The sequence below is a fragment of the Ambystoma mexicanum genome, chromosome 5q (genome assembly GCF_040938575.1).
Source record: "Ambystoma mexicanum isolate Mex_15411 chromosome 5q, UKY_AmexF1_1, whole genome shotgun sequence".
Lineage (NCBI taxonomy): Eukaryota > Metazoa > Chordata > Amphibia > Caudata > Ambystomatidae > Ambystoma > Ambystoma mexicanum.
This window is the reverse complement of record NC_090933.1, coordinates 1,337,939,675-1,337,960,517: the sequence shown is the minus strand read 5'-3', so window position 1 is coordinate 1,337,960,517 and position 20,843 is coordinate 1,337,939,675. Positions and strand designations below refer to the sequence as shown.

The window sequence follows — 20,843 nt, the reverse complement described above, 5'->3', positions numbered from 1 at the left end:
TCCTGCCCTTCCCAGACATTAACCCTACAGATATATCCTGCCCTTCCCAGACATTAACCCTACAAATATATCATACCTTGTCCAGGTATGAACCCTACAGATAAATCATACCCTCCGGAGGCATGAACCCTACAGATATATCATACCCTGTCCAGGCATTAACCCTACAGATACATCATACCCTGTCCAGGCATTAACCCTACAGATATAGCATACCCTGTCCAGGCATTAACCCTACAGATACATCATACCCTGTCGAGGCATGAACCCTAAATATACATCATACCCTGTCCAGGCATTAACCCTACAGATATAGCATACCCTTCCCAGACATTAACCCTACAGATATATCCTGCCCATCCCAGGCATTAACCCTACAGATATATCCTGCCCTTCCCAGGCATTAACCCTACAGATATATCCTCCCTTCCCAGGCATTAACCCTACAGATATATCCTCCCTTCCTGGTATGACCCTTACAGATATATCCTGCCCTTCCCAGACATTAACCGTACAGATATATCCCCCCTTCCTGGTATGATCCTTACAGATATATCCTGCCCTTTCCAGACATTAACCCTACAGATATATCCTGCCCTTCCCAGACATTAACTCTACAGATATATCCCCCCTTCCCAGGCATTAACCCTACAGATATATCCCACCTTCCTGGTATGACCCTTACAGATATATCCTGCCCTTCCCAGACATTAACTCTACAGATATATCCTGCCCTTCCCAGACATTAACCCTACAGATATATCCTACCATTCCCATACATTAACCCTACAGATATATCCTGCCCTTCCCAGACATTAACCCCACAGATAAACCCTGCCCTTCGCAGACATTAACCCTACAGATATATCCTGCCCTTCCCAGGCATTAACCCTACAGATATATCCCCCCTTCCTGGTATGACCCGTATAGATATATCCTGCCGTTTCCAGACATTAACCCTACAGATTTATCCTGCCCTTCCCAGACATTAAGCCTACAGATATATCCCCTCTTCCAGGTATAAACCTTACAGATATATCCTGCCCTTCCCAGGTATTAACCCTACAGGTATATCCTGCCCTTCCCAGACATTAACCCTACAGATATATGCTATCTTCCAGGCATACACCTTACAGATATATCCTGCCCTTCCCAGACATTAACCCTAAAGATATATCCTGCCCTTCCCAGACATTAATCCTACAGATATATCCTGCCCTTCCCAGACATTAACCCTACAGATATATCCCCCCTTCCAGGTATAAACCTTACAGATATATCCTGCCCTTCCCAGACATTAACCCTACAGATATATCCTGCCCTTCCCAGACATTAACCCTACAGATATATCCCCTCTTCCAGGTATAAACCTTACAGATATATCCTGCCCTTCCCAGGTATTAACCCTAAAGATATATCCTGCCCTTCCCAGACATTAACCCTACAGATATATCCTGCCCTTCCCAGACATTAACCCTACAGATATGTCCCCCCTTCCAGGTATAAACCTTACAGATAGATCCTGCCCTTCCCAGACATTAACCCTACAGATATATCCTGCCCTTCCCAGACATTAACCCTACAGATATATCCCCTCTTCCAGGTATAAACCTTACAGATATATCCTGCCCTTCCCAGACATTAACCCTACAGATATATCCTGCCTTTCCCAGACATTAACCCTTATAGATATATCCTGCCCTTCCCATACATTGACCCTACAGATATATCCTGCCCTTCCCAGACTTTAACCCTAAAGATATATCCTGCCCTTCCCAGACATTAACCCAACAGATATATCCCCCCCCCTTCCAGGTATAAACCCTACAGATATATCCTACCCTTCCCAGACATTAACCCTACAGATACATCCTGCCCTTCCTTGACAATAAACCCTACAGATATATCCTGCCCTTCCCAGACATTAAACCTACAGATATATCCTGCCCTTCCCTGACATTAAATCCTACAGATATATCCCCACTTCCTGGTATGACCCTTACAGATATATCCTGCCCTTCCCAGACATTAACCCTACAGATATATCCTGCCCTTCCCAGAAATTAACCCTACAGATATATCATACCCTGTCCATGCATTAACCCTACAAATATATCATACCTTGTCCAGGCATGAACCCTACAGATAAATCATACCCTGTGGAGGCATGAACCCTACAGATATATCATACCCTGTCCAGGCATTAACCCTACAGATACATCATACCCTGTCAAGGCATGAACCCTACAGATACATCATACCCTGTCCAGGCATTAACCCTACAGATATAGCATACCCTGTCCAGGCATTAACCCTACAGATACATCATACCCTGTCGAGGCATGAACCCTAAATATACATCATACTCTGTCCAGGTATTAACCCTACAGATATATCATACCCTGTCGAGGCATTAACCCTACAGATACATCATACCCTGTCGAGGCATGAACCCTACAGATACATCATACCCTGTCCAGGCATTAACCCTACAGATATAGCATACCCTGTCCAGGCATTAACCCTACAGATACATCATACCCTGTCGAGGCATGAACCCTACAGATACATCATACCCTGTCCAGGCATTAACCCTACAGATATAGCATACCCTGTCCAGGCATTAACCCTACAGATACATCATACCCTGTCGAGGCATGAACCCTAAAGATACATCATACCCTGTCCAGGCATTAACCCTACAGATATATCATACCCTGTCGAGGCATTAACCCTACAGATACATCATACCCTGTCGAGGCATGAACCCTACAGATACATCATACCCTGTCCAGGCATTAACCCTACAGATATAGCATACCCTGTCCAGGCATTAACCCTACAGATACATCATACCCTGTCGAGGCATGAACCCTACAGATACATCATACCCTGTCCAGGCATTAACCCTACAGATATAGCATACCCTGTCCAGGCATTAACCCTACAGATACATCATACCCTGTCCAGGCATGAATCCTACAGATACATCATACCCTGTCCATGCATGAACCCTACAGATACATCATACCCTGTGGAGGCATGAACCCTACAGATACATCATACCCTGTCCAGGCATTAACCCTACAGATATAGCATACCCTGTCCAGGCATTAACCCTACAGATACATCATACCCTGTCGAGGCATGAACCCTAAAGATACATCATACCATGTCCAGGTATTAACCCTACAGATATATCATACCCTGTCGAGGCATTAACCCTACAGATACCTCATACCCTGTCTAGGCATGAATCCTACAGATACATCATACCCTGTCCAGGCATGAACCCTACAGATACATCATACACTGTGGAGGCATGAACCTTACAGATACATCATACCCTGTCCAGGCATGCACGATACAGGGAATGAATCCAGAGGATCCTGCATGAAGCATGTAATGGACATTGGATAAATGAAACAGGCAGAGGAGCTCCTCCCCTCCCTCCCCCAGGTCTCCTACTCCCTAGAGGTGGTCCCCCCCATTCCACCTATATGGTAACGGAGGAGTCATGCACATGTGCTGATTGGGTGTTTGCATGTCTTTGCAGTTCCTGGGCCTGCACTCTCACTCTGCGGATGAAGCCACCCACGACCACGGCTCTGAGGATAGGACCAACACATGGAAGCTGCTGGCCGTGCTCGGCGGGATCTATGCCTTCTTCTTGCTGGAGAAGTTCTTCAGCATTTTGGTCTACCGCGACGGAGAGGTCTGTGCAATCCAAGAGTGGGTCTGTGTATCCGGGGTGCTAATATGAGGCCTTGTGTTGCGCGCATCAGTTCTGTAAGAAAGCGGGGAATCTCGGTTACCAATGTATTGTGTCAGGAAATTGTGGCAGTGCTTTTGAAGGATGGCATCTTGGGAGCATTGCAGGAGACCTGAATCTGGGGCCACCCTGTAGCAGTGTCTGTTCACAAATGTGTTGGTTGTGCAACCCACCATGGTATGGGGAGGGTGTCATTCCTGAGAATTACACCAGGAGTACACATTTCATGACTGCTGTCATGGGCACGCCTTCTCAGAAGACCAACTCAGAATGGCCCGTGTACAATTCTTAAGAAGTGAAACCTAATTTAACTGCAGACGGCCATGCATTTGTGATGAGACTCACTGGAGAGGCTATTTTTCCAGTCAACTGGACAGAGGAGGTCCTGGTATTAATACTGGAAATCCATGAGATGGTGCATCTCCTCTCAGGAACCATAGCACTTCCATTCATGAGTGTCAGAGGTCCTGTTTATCCTCGTTCACCCCATTAAGAAGGGCAGTGCTTGTTCTCAATACATGTTCCAGCCCTGTGTCTTCTGGGAGACTTTGCAGGCTGCTAGCGGCCATTCTGTCTATTGTTCTAGTCAAGTTGAGGTATTTGACACCCATGATCAGTTACCCATGTCCAGAGAGGTCATTGGAACATCAGCTGAGCTAGTGAAACATTTGTGATCACATTTTCTCAGATATCCTCAAAGGCCAGGTAAGACGCGATAGGCCACAGTAGTGGTCAGATTTGTGTGGCTACACCTGTCTGAGAAGGGCGGTGTGTAGTTGACAATCGAAACACCTAGAAACGCCTAGCGCTTAGAAACACCTGTGTACTGGCAAGTTATAAATGCCATATCATATCAAATAGAGGTGGGCCCACCAATAACACCCAGCGCCAGTCTTTGTTATTCCAACTGTGGGGTCCACCAATCTCTGGTGATCTCACAACTCTTGTAAATGGTGTATGGCTAGGAATGGCTGCTGGCACTGGTCATGCTTCCTTATAGATATGAAGGTGGATTATAATTAGGCCCGGTCTGCAGGGGTGGGTTTCTCCTCGCCTGTAGCATCTCCACTGGAGCCAAGCTGTAGACTTCTGAACGCTTTGCATGTGTTGCAGTGTATTGTCTATGGGGTCCAGTGCACAGCAGAGTGTATTGTAGTCTCTTGGTGAGCTGATGGCCCTTTCGATTATCTCCACACGGAGGTAAGAAGTAGAAAGCGTCTGCTTTGCCACTGTATGTTTAAGGAACGCCTGTCACCACAGAGTGAACTAACTTCTGTAACCAAGGAAGCGGTTGGGTAAAGAAAATAGTTGGACAACTGCGAGCCGGAAGGTAGAATGCCACGGCCAGTGGTGTTCCCGGTGGACATGCAATCCGATGTCCATTATTGTTACTATGGTATCACTTTCAACATTCAGGGTTTTCACATATGACCCAACATACACACGAGACAGCACATGCATGCATGCATGAACACACACCACAGGCATGCACATACACACGGGCAGCCTGTAATGGAGACACCTCACCCTCTTGAACAGCCTCCTCTATTCCATCCCAGTGGTGGGAAGTCTCAAAAATAGCAGGTTTCTCTTCCTCACTCTCACCTGGTGATGGTGTGGAGTGGTCAGATTCCGATGGCTCAGCTGCGGGGTCGGGTTTCTTGCTTCGGGTTGAGCCCTTCTTCTCGAAGAGATAGGGTCTGTTCCAGGAGGTAGCCACTATGTCCTGAGGATGTCAAAACAAAGGGACAGTATGGCATACCCTCTGGCAATAGCCCATATAAGGGGAAAAGCCTCCAGGCACACAAACCCCAATAGTAGGTGGGCTGCAGCGTTATCAACAGTTTTGATCTGTGAAGACCATCTCCCCAGGCAGAATGAAGACTGAATATCTCCACAGAGACAGCGGAATAGTAAGAGCTGCCGACAAAGGAAGGCAAGAGGGAGTCGGAAGAAGCACTCAGAGAGGATGGCGGCAGCAGCAGAATGAGGAACAATAAGGAGCAACAGAGCTGAAGAGAAGCATAGGAACAAGGGCGAGCAGGGAGAACAGGAGCAGGATGAGGAGCGAAGGACTGCAGGAGCCGAAGCCAGTGGAGAGCGGAGAGCAATAGCGTCTTACCGGTAGAATACAAACAAGGGTTGCAACGCGCCAGATGGAAGGAACTAAGTAGAACGGACGGCGGCAATGTTGGAAATAAGCTAGATCGCACCTCGCGTTACAGCTTCCAGGCGTGGAGGAACTTCACAATGGCGGTGCGACCATCTATCCCAAAGCTTGCAGAACTGGGCGATCGTGACAAGAGGTCAGTCGCTCTCCAGTTATCACTTCATCCTTTGAGGCAGTCAGCAGAGAGTAATGCTGAAGAGCACATACACCCGAAAAGCAGAGAAGCAGGCGTGAAGGGTAGAGTGCCCCATACTGGAGACACCCGAAGAGCAGAGAAGCCGGATGTGAAGGATAGAGTGGTCCATACTGGAGACACCAGAAGAGCAGAGAAGCAGGGCGTGAAGGATAGAGTGGCTGACACTGGTGACACCTGAAGAACAGAAAATCAGGATGTGAAAGATAGAGTGGTCCATAATGGAGACACCAGAAGAGCAGAGAAGTGGAATGTGAAGGATAGAGTGCTCCATACTGAAGACACCCGAAGAGCAGAGAAGCGGGCGTGAAGGGTAGCGTGGCCCACACTGGAGACATGCAAAGAGCAGAGAAGGGGGGGGGGCATGAAGGATAAAGTGGCCCATATTGGAGACCCCGAAGAGCAGAGAAGCGTTATGTGAAGCATAGAGTAGCCCACACTGGAGACACCCGAAGAGCAGAGAAGTGGGACGTGAAGGACAGAGTGATCCATTCTAGAGACACCCGAAGAGCAGAGAAGCTGTGCATGAAGGATAGAGTGGCTGACACTGGAGACACCCGAAGAGCAGAGAAGCCGGAAGTGAAGGATAGAGTGGTCCATGCTGGAGACACCAGAAGAGCAGAGAAGTGGGGTGTGAAGGGAAGAGAGGCCAACACTGGAGACACCCGAAGAGCAGAGAAGCGGGATGTGAAGGATAGAGTTGCCCAAACTGGAGACACCCGAAGAGCAGAGAAGAGGGGCATGAAGGATAGAGTAGCCCACACTGAAGGGTCAACCTTCATCTTGGTCAGCTTCTGCGCCATGTCTCATTTAGCCTTTTGGCCATCACTTGCAACCAGGATTTGATATAGTATGCCGCAGTAAGACCAAGATTCTATCAGTCCAGGACTCGTTGCTCCGTACCAACGTCAAGACCTCTCGCTGTCACCCAAGAACTGTGGGAGGTGCAATTTACGAGATTCCCACACAAGTTGACCATGATGTTAGGAATCCAAATTAGAAGAACTGTTTTGGGAATCTGCCCTTATGGATTCTGAGGGAATACCCAATGCTCAGGGGCCTGATACGCAAAGCTTTTTGTAGACTAGGAGAACATTAGGGTTACTGACCAGTTGCGGTTGCGCCAACATGCACCATGTGAATCCCTTGCCAACAGTGAACAGGTTGCAAATGATGAATCAAGCAGCATCAGGACTCACCAAGAATATCAAATTCCCATGCGTTAGTTCCTGACAGAGAAATTATTTTAATCTGAAGGAGTTGCTGAAGAAATAGAATAATCAGAATGTCTAGCATCCATCATCCTGACCTGCAAGACTGACTCCAGCCTTCGATTTTGTGTAGACCACAGGAGCCTCAAGCAAAACATCTTGACTCTTAAAGTGAATGAGATGAATAAGTGCGTAGGAGGTGCCACGTTCTTCATCAAGCTAGAAGTCTGCTTGGCTTATCAGGGAATTGAGTCGGCAAATGTTTCCAGGGCCTGGATGACCTTCATCACTGCCTTCTGATTTATAAGGATGGCCTTTGGCTTGGATTTAGTGGCATCAGTGTTCCTGAGATCAATGGACTATCTCTTCCGCAATCTTCAAGACATGATGTAGTCTAAGGTGATCCGCTGATATTCTTGAAGGACTCACATCTTCATCATCAAGAAAACCACAAGCAAGTACTGGACATACTTTGGGGCAAGGGTTTAACAAGGGTATCCATAGTTGAACCGTTGCAGAAGCTACATAAGAAGGATCTAAATTTGTTTAGCCCAATTAACATCAAAGTGTTTTTGAGGCATCGAAGTAAATTATTGCCAATGCATCTTCTGTTCACGGACTAGCCATTCATCGTGTAACATGTTTTTATGAGAATCCTCTCACAGTACAACAGGGCCACATAACGCATTACTGTCTATAATCTAACATGTGCCTTTAGACTGACTGCAGTGAGCCACTCTGTGATTAAGAGGCAACTCTTGCTTGTGCTTGCGTGATCTGGATCGGGGACTTTAGACCGTACCGCTGGGTACCCCCCTTTTTCACTCAGAACTGACCATGGAACCCAGGTCATAGCTTTTCTGGCTAAGGTTTCAGAAATAGGCTTGGGTGAAATAACTGATAAGCTATGGCTGGATCAAAAGTAGGAAGACACAGTGTTGGTCAAAAGTAAGTCTTTTTTGAATGGTGGTTGGTCTCCCAGACATAGTCCAAAGAAGTGCAGACTTTCCCACCGCATGCCACAGGAACTCATGCTGGTAGACTCACTATTGAAGACGGGTGAGCTGGTAGGTCTCCCCAGGTGTTCATCGAGGCAGTGGACAGCAATGCCCATGTGGGTCGCATAGTAATTACAGCCAAAAAAGGACAGTCAGGGAGAATAGTTTTTTGTTTGTTTGTTTGTTTGTATTATTTATAGAATCAACAAGGCCATTTATAACATTTTCAAGGAGCTTTCAAAAGTCAAATGAGCTCTGAGTTTTGGAAGAGTAATTAATTAAGAGAAAGGATGCGTACAACGAGTGGCTTTGATTTAGGAACAAATAAATACCAAGCTTTCGCAAAGCCAACAGTTTTGGCTTTTGTGCAGGCATGGACTTTGCCTTTTATAGTCACTGCCATAATGGTACTACATAGTCATAAAATGACAACAGTTGACAAGTTGTATTAGTGCCTGGGCACATTATGGCAGTGTTTGGCAAATGGCTATCTAATGCGTATACGAGAACCAAAACTCTTGGTTGTCAATGCTTGTTTATAACAGGAATTTAGCGCAAGGGCAGACATACTGCTTGTAAAGCAAGTGGCTGCAGCCACAATTAGTTAAGACATGTTTATTACAGCAGTACATGGTTTATAGATGCAAATAAGCCCTTAACTTTCAGAAGGCGTCTCAGAAACTCACTCGGAGAGATCCCAGGATGCTGTGTTTGGGGAGAAGGTGGGCTAGTAGGGGGTGGAAATGGCGGGTAAATAATGAAACAACATCCGCAGACTGCGTGTCCCTCATCATACGCCATCTCTCTCCTATCTTCGCTTCCATTGACAATAGTTTTGGGTTGTAGGCACCGCTTACAGTGCCACCTAATAGCCAAAAGTAAGAAGTTATAAGCATCAGCACACCTTAAAAGATGGAGTAATTGATTAAATAAAAAGCGTGATATACCAGCTAGCTTTGAAGGGGAAGTTAATAAAAGAAAATATTTCAAATTGCATGTGTCCTTGAAGTGCTGGTAAAAGGGTTCAAATGGAAGCTGGCCCTGAAAGAGCAAGTAGGAATCAAAACAATGCAGAATGCAGCTTCAGGGGGCACTGCAACATCCTACTTTGTAAACGGTCCATGTCCTTATGTAGACACTTCTGGCTAGATCAAACGTAAATTCTGGGGAGGAGCTGGGCGAAGCTAGGAAATTAAGTCTCCATTTCCTGTTGCCACTAAATGTGTGTGAATGTCCTTATTTGTTCCACCATTACGTGCTGCAGTGACAGTTCAAGGAATTGGTGAAGAAGGGTTTTTTGAGCCTGCTCGTAGTTGCGCATTGATTCACGCCTCCTCAGCAATGTTTGTGGCTCTGCCGAAAGGTCCTTGAGGTGGCGCTCTAGCCTGCATTCCTTCTGCTGTTGTGATGGGCTCTGTTGAGTGGCCTCCGTTTTGCTCCACACACTGGCTCGACAGTGGCACTCTTTCCCTCATTTCGATCACCTGAAGCTACGGGTATGCCGCAGGTTTTTTTCTTTTATTTACTAAAGGCGAGGAGAGAAAAAAATAACTGAAGCCAACATTTACATACCAGGCCTGCACGTTGCCATCTGGGCCTACCCTACTCTGATCCTGTTGCACATGTGAGGCACAGTGGCCTATAGAGACTCAGTGTAAGTGGCCAGCGCACATCCTTCGAACAGCACGTCTGCTACAAGGTACAGCCATGCCTGACCAAAAACCTGCTCCCTCCAGCCAGGGGGTACGGGTGACCCTGTGCTGTATGCCACAGCTGAAGCATTTCCGATATGACGGAGCGCAAAAACCTTGGGCCTAGATGTGCCAAGTGGATGCGTGACTATGAGGACTCTTCACACATAGGCCACAGTTACATAGACATTATTGTTCACTTCTCCAACAAGTAGGCCTTTCCATTTAAATGTCAATTTATTTGTGGAAGGTAGGTGTCTTTCTCTGTGTCAAATGAAATATGTCACTTAGCTTCATTTGTTAAATGTAAGGCACAAGTCCTCCTTTTTATTTTTCAAAGACACAGCATTTCAATGTATCTTTTCCCGTGTGTACTGCTGCTGTTTTGAATCTGTTAAAAGGTGCCTTTTCCCAGTTTACACAAAGTCAGCATCGGCAGCACCGCATGCCATTTCCCATTCATTGGCTTATCCAGCAGTTTCAAATCTCAGGTAGATTCCCTTTCACTTGAGCACCCGTCCATTTTACTAGAGTTGAACTAGGCCCATTTCTTTTCATTTCACTAGGCCTTATGTCGGAAATCATTGTTTTGTACTAGCATTTATATTTCAATGGGACTCCACATTAGCCAGCTTCACTCTCGCAATAGGGGCCTAGCATGGCCTCTCCATCTCTGTCAGCCTGGGGCTGTATTTTAACCCCACAATTCCGCTTAACATCCAAGGACAGGTAGAAAAGGAACTCCACTCCCTGATCAAAGCAGACATTATTGAACCCACAAAGGGCCCTACTCGATGGGTGCTGCTCATAGTGCTGGTGCCCAAAAAGGTCTCGGAGAACCACATACGTTTATGTGTTGACATGAGAATGCGAAACCAAGCAATCATGATAGCAAGACATCAAGCACCACAATAACAGACATGATACACCTACTAAACAGAGCCACAATGTTTTCAAGATGAGATTTGAATAAAGGGTATCATCAATTGGAGATCTGTGACGATTCCAAATACATCACGGTGTTCACAGCACACTTAGGTCTATTCTGAAACAAGGGACTACATTTTGGAATGTAGTTGGCAGCTAAGATTTTCCAGGAGGAAATACACAGTCATCCGTCATATACCAAATGGTTTGAATTATATTAAGGAAATACTGGTTTTGGCACGTCACAAGATAAACATGATTCCAAGCTATTCCACGTCTTCAAATCCCTCAATAATGCAAACCTCACAGTCAACCAAGACAAATGTGACTTCAACAAATTGACCCTCAAATTCTTTGGGCCCATGTTCCCCTCACAAGGCATTGAACCTGATTTGTACAAAATCAAAAGCTCTGACCGATGCCCCCCAACAGCTGCATGTCGCGCAGTTGAGATCTTTTCTGGGCCCTGCGAGCTACTGCGCATGTTACCTTCCAGACTTTGCATCTGTTAGTGCTCTTATACGACATCTCACAGAAAAGAACCACAAATGTATATGGTCCTGAGACTGCCAGGATTAATTTGATAGAATCGACGCAGCATTGCGCGTGCTGTCTGCATGTCATATTTTTACCCTACCCTGGTGGAACTTGAGAGCTGTACTGGATCAATATTCTTATAAGTCAACGTCCCTGAGGAGGATCATCTCCTATGCCAGCAGAAGCCTCACGGTAAAAGAACAAGCATACTCAGAAGCAGAAAAAGAGAGTTTAACAGTAGTACGGGCCTGTGAGCATTTTCACTTATTTCTATTTCGGAAACTGTTTACCTTTATCACAGCCACCAGGCTCCGACAACAATTTATGGCACACTGTCGGCAAACATACCACCACGCACAGCCCAACAGGGTTTGCGGTTGCAAGATTACTAATTCAACATCATACATAAGCAAACATACATAAGGATGCAAATCCTTATGTATGCATACATAAGGATGCAAATCCCACAGACTAATTATCACGCCACCGTTGCCCTCATGGACAACTAAAATATCAGTGGCAGATCAATGCGTCAATTATGTGACACTTCATGCCTGCCTGACGCACCTTTTCACAGAGGATCTTCAACGACACACCGCAGAACCTGATGCAAAATATCATCATCACCTGTCTCAAGACAGGAAAGGGGAGACATGTACTACGACTCGCTGAAACGAATGACTCTGTTGATCTAAATGCCATGCAGACACTATTGCTTGTAAAGGATGAGCCATCTGTTTCGAACTCTCAACTACTGCTCAAGGGAAACAAGATCATGATCCCTTCCAAGTGATGGATTTGGCTCGCGAGGCACTCCGGGGTATAGTGTCAATGATACGTCTATACGGCAAAAGGTATGGTTCCCCAGAATGGACCACTTGCTGGAATCAACCTTAAAAGAGTGCACCATATGTGAAAGTCTACAACCGCAGACAAACCCATAACCGTTGCGCATGACGCTGTTGCCAGAGAAAGAAATATAAATGGACTTCTTTGTAGGATTGCAGACAGGAACAAACATACTGGTGGCACTACATGAACCGCCACATTATCCCAAAATTCAGATATTACAGTCCACTGCTGCGTCTGCTGTCATACTAGATCCAGACAGAATATTCTCGATGTACGGGATACTGAAAATAGTCAAATCAGACAATGAGTCTTCTTTCACCAGTCATGAATTAAGATCATTTGCTGAATATATGAGTTTCCACTACTGGACGATCACCTATTTATGGCCTCCAGTCAATGGGGCAGTCGAACGCTTTCAAGAGAGCTGTGTGAATAGCTAACCTCTAGAGCAGATTGTATACCAACTACCTCAAAACTACAGAAACACCACAGACAAATGTCCCCAGAGCTGATGTTTGGAAGACAAGTGTGTGTATAAGATTACCACAAGACACCAGAGAAAAAGAGAAAATGCACGACCGTAGTGTTACGAAGACATGATCCAGAGTCAAAAGACAAAATGAAGACCTACGCTGATAGGAGGAAAGCTCAGAAATCTGATATACGCGTAGGCGATAGCGTGTTAGCACACCAATCAATGTCCCACAAAGGAATCCCAGCTTTCGATCCAAAGTCAGCGATTGTGACGGTCATAGGAATATCAATTATAACAGAGGAGCAACATGACAGAAGGATCACACGGAACATATCTTGCTTCAAGAAGTTATCACATTCCCCAAACCAGAGTGACAATGAGGTAAAGAGATGCAACATGCCGAGACACTCAATGAGTCAGAGCAAACAGGTCATGAATAATGGTCCACCAATGAAGACGCTGCTGGAAAAGAAAATTAACTGAATGAGTCTCTCGAGCAGGAGAGCATTCGACCTTGAAGACTGGTCAGGCGACTGACGCGATGAATGGAAGAGATGGGTTATCTTCACTGGCCAATATCTGATTGAGGGGGAGAAGGTCATATCCTATTTTGTACACAGTCCATGTCCTTATGCAGACACGTAAGGTTAGCCGAAACGGAAAAGTTGAGGAGGAGCTGGGCGAAGCCGGGAAATAATGTTTCAGCTCCCTGTTGCCACTCAATGTGTGTGGATGTCCTTATTTGGTTGGCTGCAGTGACGGTACACAAAAGGCAGCATGTTTTTTAATGCTTTCTTTACAAAGGCGAGTTAGCTGTACAATGTGCACTATATTTCTATATCATCATTGAGGGCACGTTAGTGCCACCCAGCCCCATGCAGTCTTCTCATCTCCCACGCCTGCTGACACCATACACTCAATGAATTCCCCAGCTCTGGTTGTGGCCCCACACTATAAATAACGTAAGCTTCTTTAAAATCCACTGTCACCATAAGAATTGGGACAATGTTCTGGGCACATCTGGACGCACGTGCAGCAGCTTTCATAATAACACTGTACTTTGCAAATAACTACTGTGCACTAAATCTTGCACACAAGTATAGCTTTTACCCAGAAGCAGGCCTATTGGCTTTGTTACACTTGTTTTCTTTTATGACACCCCGCCCCGCCCCCTCTGTTGCAGACATGCCTGACAGCCATAAAGGGAAAGAGGAGACAAGCAGGGTGTGCCACTTTCCAACTGCTGCCCTCTGCTGGGGAGAGGGCATACCTGCTTCTTCAGGAAGTGAGCACGCTTAGGCTTGGAAACCACTACTTTGGCAATCAAACCGTTGCTGCCCATTAACAGCCAGCCACTCTACTTAAGGGCCCAAGCCTAGTAAGGGCCCTTAGCCAGGGAGTCATGGCAGTGGTATACCGAGGGGGAATGTCCTGCTTGCCAGGCATTACTAATCTATGTTAGAAACGGAATCTATTTGCTCGAAAGTAAAATGGTCGACGTTGCTTTTAGCTCAATTTGTACTGCAAAATGCAGGGGGAAAGCCCCCACTCCTCCCTCTCACCTTCCCTGACCCATTCCTCCAGGTACCTGACCTCTACCCACAATCTACCAACTTGCGGTAACAAAATGCAGTAAGACATTCCACCGATTTATTTTCGACCAGAGTACCGGCATTACCGCTGTTTGCTGCCACGCATTCCGAAGGGGAAGTGCATGTGTTTATGCATGTTGTGTGTGGCACAAGAGCACAGCATCATTAATGGATGGTTTCTTCCCTGCACGAACGGATGCCTGCTGCTCAGCCATGCCACTGACTGCATCTGGGTCTCCTGCCAGCTGGAAATAAACATGCCATGGACATGATGTGCCATTACAAAAGGGCAACAGTCAGATGCAAGTCATCCCTTCCTCCTCCCCCATCCCCACAGAAGATCACAGCCCTTCTGCACAAGGGAGCAATGAGGCACAATGAGCAGCTACCTGGCATAGATGGGAGCATCCAGGCATATTGAGAACCTTACAGATATATCATGGTAAGACCCAGGACATTTTGCAAGCCACGGTCAAACTTCAATCGGCATCCCCATCGGATCTTGATCTGCTTAAATCTTGGAAGGAAATCATGTCAAAGATTGCTCCCTGGGTTACTCAGGCTGTGAATCTTTCTTGCACCTCTGGTTAGATCCCCAAGGAATTGAAGCAGGCGGTGGTGCTCCCTCTTCGGAGGAAATCTTCTTTAGGCCCCTCTATCCTTGCTAGTTTCTGACCTATCTCCCTTCTCTCTTTTCCTATGAAACGTCTGGAGACTCTTATGTCCCCTCTGCTTTGCCAGTTTCTGGAGGACTCGTCTTTTTTTAGTTCCTTTCAGTCTGGCTTCCATCCAGGCCGAGGAACTGAGAGTGTTCTTGTGTCAGCTTTGGATGATCTGGTGCAGCTGTCCGATCAGGACAGAGTGGGGACTTTGATACTATTAGACCTATCAACCGCATTTGATACAGTTGACCTCTCCATCCTGTTGGATCTCCTCTCCCTAGCTGACATCTCTGGCTCAGTATTGGCGTGCTTCTCTTCCTTCTTGTCAGATAGGGCACAAACCCTATCTCTCTTTCCTTTTCGCTCAGCCCTGTCCCCCTCTTCTGTCATGTCCCCCAGGGCTCGGCCTTATCCCCTATTCGTTTTAATATAGATATATATATACAGCCGCTGGTGGGCCTCATCCACTCCCACGGCTTCCGTTGCTGCTCATATGCTGACGACAGACAGATTCTAGTCCAGCTGAATCTCCTGCAAACTGATAATTCACCTCAATGTAGGAGTTGCCTAGAGGCCATGAGGCGCTGGATGGGTGCTAACTAGCTTAGGCTGAATGGGAACAAGGCTCAGGTTCTTGTTGCTGGTCCTCCCTCAGCCACTGCCCTGTGCACCCCTTCTTTGTAGCCCCTTTCTCTTCACCCTTTTCCTACCCCGGTATCTGTTGTTAGGGATCTGGGAATGAAACTGTCATCTTCACTCTCTATTGAGGAACACACTGGTGCCACATGCCAGGGAGGTCTTCTGGAAAGTTCTCCCTTTCCTGCCCACACATGCTCGGGTTGTGGCCTCTCTGGTTATGAGTCGCATCGATTATTGAAACTCCCTGTATCTGGCACAGCCTTAGTATCTTATCAAGCGTCTTCAGTGACTTCAGAATCTGGCTGCTTGAATGGCTACCGGTTCTCCTTACGGGACCCATATCACACCTATGCCGCGGAATCTTCACTGGCTTCCGGTGTTAACACACATCGAGTTCACATATCTCTGCATCGTCTACCGGGCGGTGTATGGACTGGGATTTGAATATCTCCGGGCTAAATGTCAGCTTTATGTCCCTACCCAGGTCCTTCCTTCACAGGATGGCTGTCTCCTTGTAATTCCTCGTTACAAGTTGGTTAGAAGTGGCGGACGTGCTTTTTCAGTAGCGGTCGCCAGATTGTGGAATGCGCTACCAAGAGCAGTTAGAGTGATGGAGAACTATCTTACGTTCAGGTGTGTTCTAAAAACTCTGTTATTCCAGCTGCCTGATGGTCGCAGCCAATCAGTCTATCAGCACCACGATGTCTCGGCGAAGGTGCGCTTTAGAAATTGTGATAATGGGTACACTCTTATGTGATGGCTGTACCCTGCCATATACATTGAACACCACCTCTTGACTAAAGATTTTAGCATCAAGATATTTGGAGTAGAATCCACAGATGTGGTTATCCCACCTAGGACAGCACCCAGAAATATGATGGCAGCACCCAGGCTCAATAAGCATGCCCCTGGTCCAGGATTGCAAGGGGCATGATTGCAGCTCTCAATGCATACAGAGCAGCACACAGGCATATAAAAGTGTTATTGTGGTTTTATAAGGGAGAACAGTGAACATTACAACCATTGCCAAGTGCCTCGCAGAGGGAGACAGAAAACGCATAAAACAAGCACTTGATGTAAACATGGGGCCTGGTACATAAGTATTGGACTAGACAGTTGGTAAGTAATGCGGTGAACTAGGGCGTGCACACATTCTTTGGATTCAATGGCAGCACTCAAAATATATAACGCAACCCCTGCATATGACTGCTGTATCCAAAGTAAATTGAGCAGCACCCAGGCATGGTGACAGCATCCTGGCATATAGTATATACACATCACGAGTTGGGCGGTATTCCGGCTGGGCTACTGCCCCTCTTCATTTGCGTTAGTGCCCACCCGTCTGGCGATATTACAGCCGGAGCACGGGGTGTACACTAACCGTTAGTCCCCATTCCCCTGGGACACAATGGGGAATTTTCAGCGCAATTACCATGCGGCCATACCGCTGAAAATGGGAAATCTTTGCGCGTGTTTACCCACAGCTCTGAGCTGGGTGTAAACAATCCAGACTCCAGATTGGGCGGGCCCTTAAATGTGGCGGTAACAGCGTTACCACCGCATTTAAGGGCTACTGCCCAGCTCGTGATCAGGCCCATTGAGAAGTCACCTTGCTATTTCATTGCAGCGCCCTTGTTAAAACAGCTGCTTTCAATGAATGTGTGAAGTTATCGTATTCATTTTGTACTCATTGTGAGATTTTTCATTCACTTCTGTGATGTCACTTCCTGTTATGTTAACCAGGAACAAAATCATGTGATGTCACTTCCTGTGCTGCTACTAAAACTCAAACGCTGCTACATGTGCCTTCCGACCACGTTTCCCACTCCGCCCTCTTTGCCTATTTGCAGTGTCAGTGAAGTAACTCTTGGTTTGCTTTGCAGGAAGGGGAAGAGGCTGGAGCGGGCCACAGTCACGACCATGGAGTGTCTCTGCAGGCCTACCATGAGGAGAGGAAGAAGAAGAAGCAGTCGTCCACCTCGCAGGCAGACTTGGTAAGTGGTCACTGAGCAGTGGCAGGTACCTGGGAACCATGGAAGACAGGCCTGAAGGTAAGAGGTTAGGTATTGAAGCTGTTACTGGTCATGAGTGGTTTCGAGGCTTCCCTGAACAGGATGGAGGACCCTGGTGGCTGTACCACAGAGGTAGGATTTATCTGAGCTGTCACTGGGCTTGAGGGGCTCCGAGGCATCCCTGAACAGGATGGAGGACCCTGGTGGCTGTACCACAGAGGTGAGATGTATCAGAGCTGTCACTGGTCGCAAGGGGCTTCAAGGCTTCCCTGAACAGGATGGAGGTCTCTGGCGGCTGTACCACAGAGGTGAGATGTATCGGAGCTGTCACTGGGCTTGAGGGCCTCCGAGGCATCCCTGAACAAGATGAAGGACCCTGGTGGCTGTACCACAGAGGTGAGATGTATCAGAGCTGTCACTGGTCGCAAGGGGCTTCAAGGCTTCGCTGAACATGATGATGGACCCTGGTGGCTGTACCACAGAGGTGAGATGTATTGGAGCTGTCACTAGGTGCAAGGGGCTTCAAGGCTTCCCTAAACAGGATGGAGGTCTCTGGCGGCTGTACCACAGAGGTGAGATGTATCAGAGCTGTCACTGGGCACGAGGGGCTGAGATGTCCCTGAATAGGATGGAGGACCCTGGTGGCTGTACCACAGAGGTGATATGTATCAGAGCTGTCACTGGGCGCGAGGGGCTTCAAGGCGTCCCTAAATAGGATGGAGGACCCTGGTGGCTGTACCACAGAGGTGAGATGTATCAGAGCTGTCACTGGGCGCGAGGGGCTTCAAGGCATCCCTGAATAGGATGGAGGACCCTGGTGGCTGTACCACAGAGGTGAAGGGTTCCTGGATATGGCGCCCCATGGGGCGAGGTCCAGAAGTAGAAGGCGTTAATATAGACAGTAATGTTTTAAGGGAGTCCCTGAGGATGCGCCTCAGAGACCCTTGTAACTTGCAGCCTCTAGCCAACCCTGGAGGTGAAGAAGTGTGTTAGAGGGTCATGGTGTGAGAGCATGATGCAATCAGATTTCAGAGCCAGGAAGAGGGTCACCCAGATGGGATGCAGGGTAGTAAACACCCAGAACACCCTGGATCGAATGCAGGGCTTAGACAGCTTTCCACACCTCCTTTGGCTGACCAGTGGTAGCGGTGGGTGAGCCAACAAGGTGCTAGCTCTGTAATAGAGAGTTTTGGCTGACACCAAGTGACTTACCACAGAATTGTGTCCAAGGTCGATACATGTGAATTTCCGGTCTCTGGGATATACCGTAAACATTTCTTTTATTTGCTAGCAATATTGATTTACAAAAGAAAATGGTAAAGCACCTGACCTCAAACCAGGGGAGCTGTGTTCGTGGGGGCTCTGGGGCCCGGGCCCGCCATTGACCAGACATTGGCTATCCATGTTCCTCAAGACCCCTTCATTTAGCAGTCTAGTGAGCGACCTTTCTGCGTCGCGTGCCTTGGTATTCTGGCAGCCATGCCCTTCAGTGGCCTGTTCCCCCATGGTTCTCTCTTTCCGGGTTCCTCACCTAGGCTGTGCGGCAGTGAACTTGCGATGACGAAAGAGTAAAAGAATGCTATATCTCCCTTAAGTCTACCAAGATTTGGAACTAGTAACACCTGGTTGTTATTGAAGAGCCAGGATCCCAATGGTTGTAGAATTCCAACTCCCGGGTCTCGTTCTTGATACCAGCTGGTCATAATTAGGGGTTTCAGATGATCCTGTCGGCATACTTGCTGATTCAGAGACTTGTTGTCCACTGGATGCCTGGAGTAGAGTGTATTGGCCAGTAGGTTTCTATCCCAGGGATAGGTACCTGGAATGCACAGCAGAATCGAGTAAACTGCCGCAATCACGCAGCCAATCAAGTGAGATTACTCACAGCGGAACTGGGATACTTCTGATACCACTGACCCACAGATGCCCAGCACCTCAGGGTGCATATCTGGAATTGAGACCCTGCCAAGCCTTTGGGGTTCATAGCAGGGGTGTTGCTTGGTCTGAAAAAGATCCCGAGCTACGCTAATGTTAGACTGTTGGGACTCGGGGCTAGCTAGTCTTTTGGTTGTAGCCCCTGAGTTCTACCCGGGGCTAAAACCAAAGGACCTGGGGCTACAGCCCCCACAGCCCTGCCCCCTTAGCGATGCCTCTGGTTCAGAGTCTACAGAATGAATGTCAGAAATCGGGTGAATAGGCAGGCCAATCTTCAAAGAATTAAAGGGGTGTCTCTAGCCACTCACAAATTACCACCTGTGATTGAGACTGACACACACACAGGGGAGAAAATTGAGATAGGAAGAGGGGTGCAAAGCCATTTAGAGATATCCCCAGATATGAAAAGGACAGAGTCCAAGCATGAAAGTCCTGAGTACTGTCAGTTGTCTAAGGAGTGTTTGATAGCCTCAGATTATAGAGGAACCTGAAGGTCTCATGTATGAGCAGTCACAGGTGTGAGAGAGGCATTCGAGGAGATAGACATCTGCTCTGGAGAAAATTCTAACTGTGGTTTTATTTCTTTAGATCAACCCAGAGGAAGCAGAGCTCCCAAAACCAGAAGAGATTAAAAGAAGCAGAGGTAGGTCTCGCCTGACCCCAGACCAGCATTGCTATAGCACCAGAAAACCTTAACCAAACCATCAGCACTAGAGAACCAACACTAGACCACCCGCACTAGACGACACCACCAGACCACTGACACTAGACAACTGTCACTATGCCGCACACAGCAGACCATCTACAATAGATAGACAACAAGCACTAGAGGACAAGCAGCAAAGAACAGCACCAAACCATCAACATCAGACCACCTACTTGCACCAGACAGACCACAAGCACCAGACCACAAGCAGAGGACCACCTGCACCAGACAGACCAATAGCACCAGACAACAAGTAGCAGGTAACTAGCACCAGACCACCAACACCAGACCACCTGACCACACAGACCACTAGCACAAGAGCACAAGCAGCTGCTAACCAGTACCAAACCATTAACATCAGACCACCTGCACCAGACCAACCACAGGTACTAGAGAACCAACACTAGACCACCAGCATTAGCCCAGAAGCAGAGGACTGCCGGCACCAGACACACAACAAGCACCAGACAA

At 47.4% G+C, this 20,843-nt stretch overlaps 1 protein-coding gene across 1 annotated transcript in view; it reads left to right on the top strand.

The window, feature by feature from the left end:
• The window catches only part of SLC39A4 (solute carrier family 39 member 4), a 524,681-nt gene that overhangs the window by 467,840 nt on the left and 35,998 nt on the right, over nucleotides 1-20,843 (top strand). The window contains exons 7-9 of the mRNA XM_069621954.1: nucleotides 3,557-3,715; nucleotides 17,603-17,713; nucleotides 20,255-20,309. Coding sequence (XP_069478055.1) covers nucleotides 3,557-3,715; nucleotides 17,603-17,713; nucleotides 20,255-20,309 — 325 coding nt within the window. The remainder of the gene's footprint in view (nucleotides 1-3,556; nucleotides 3,716-17,602; nucleotides 17,714-20,254; nucleotides 20,310-20,843) is intronic.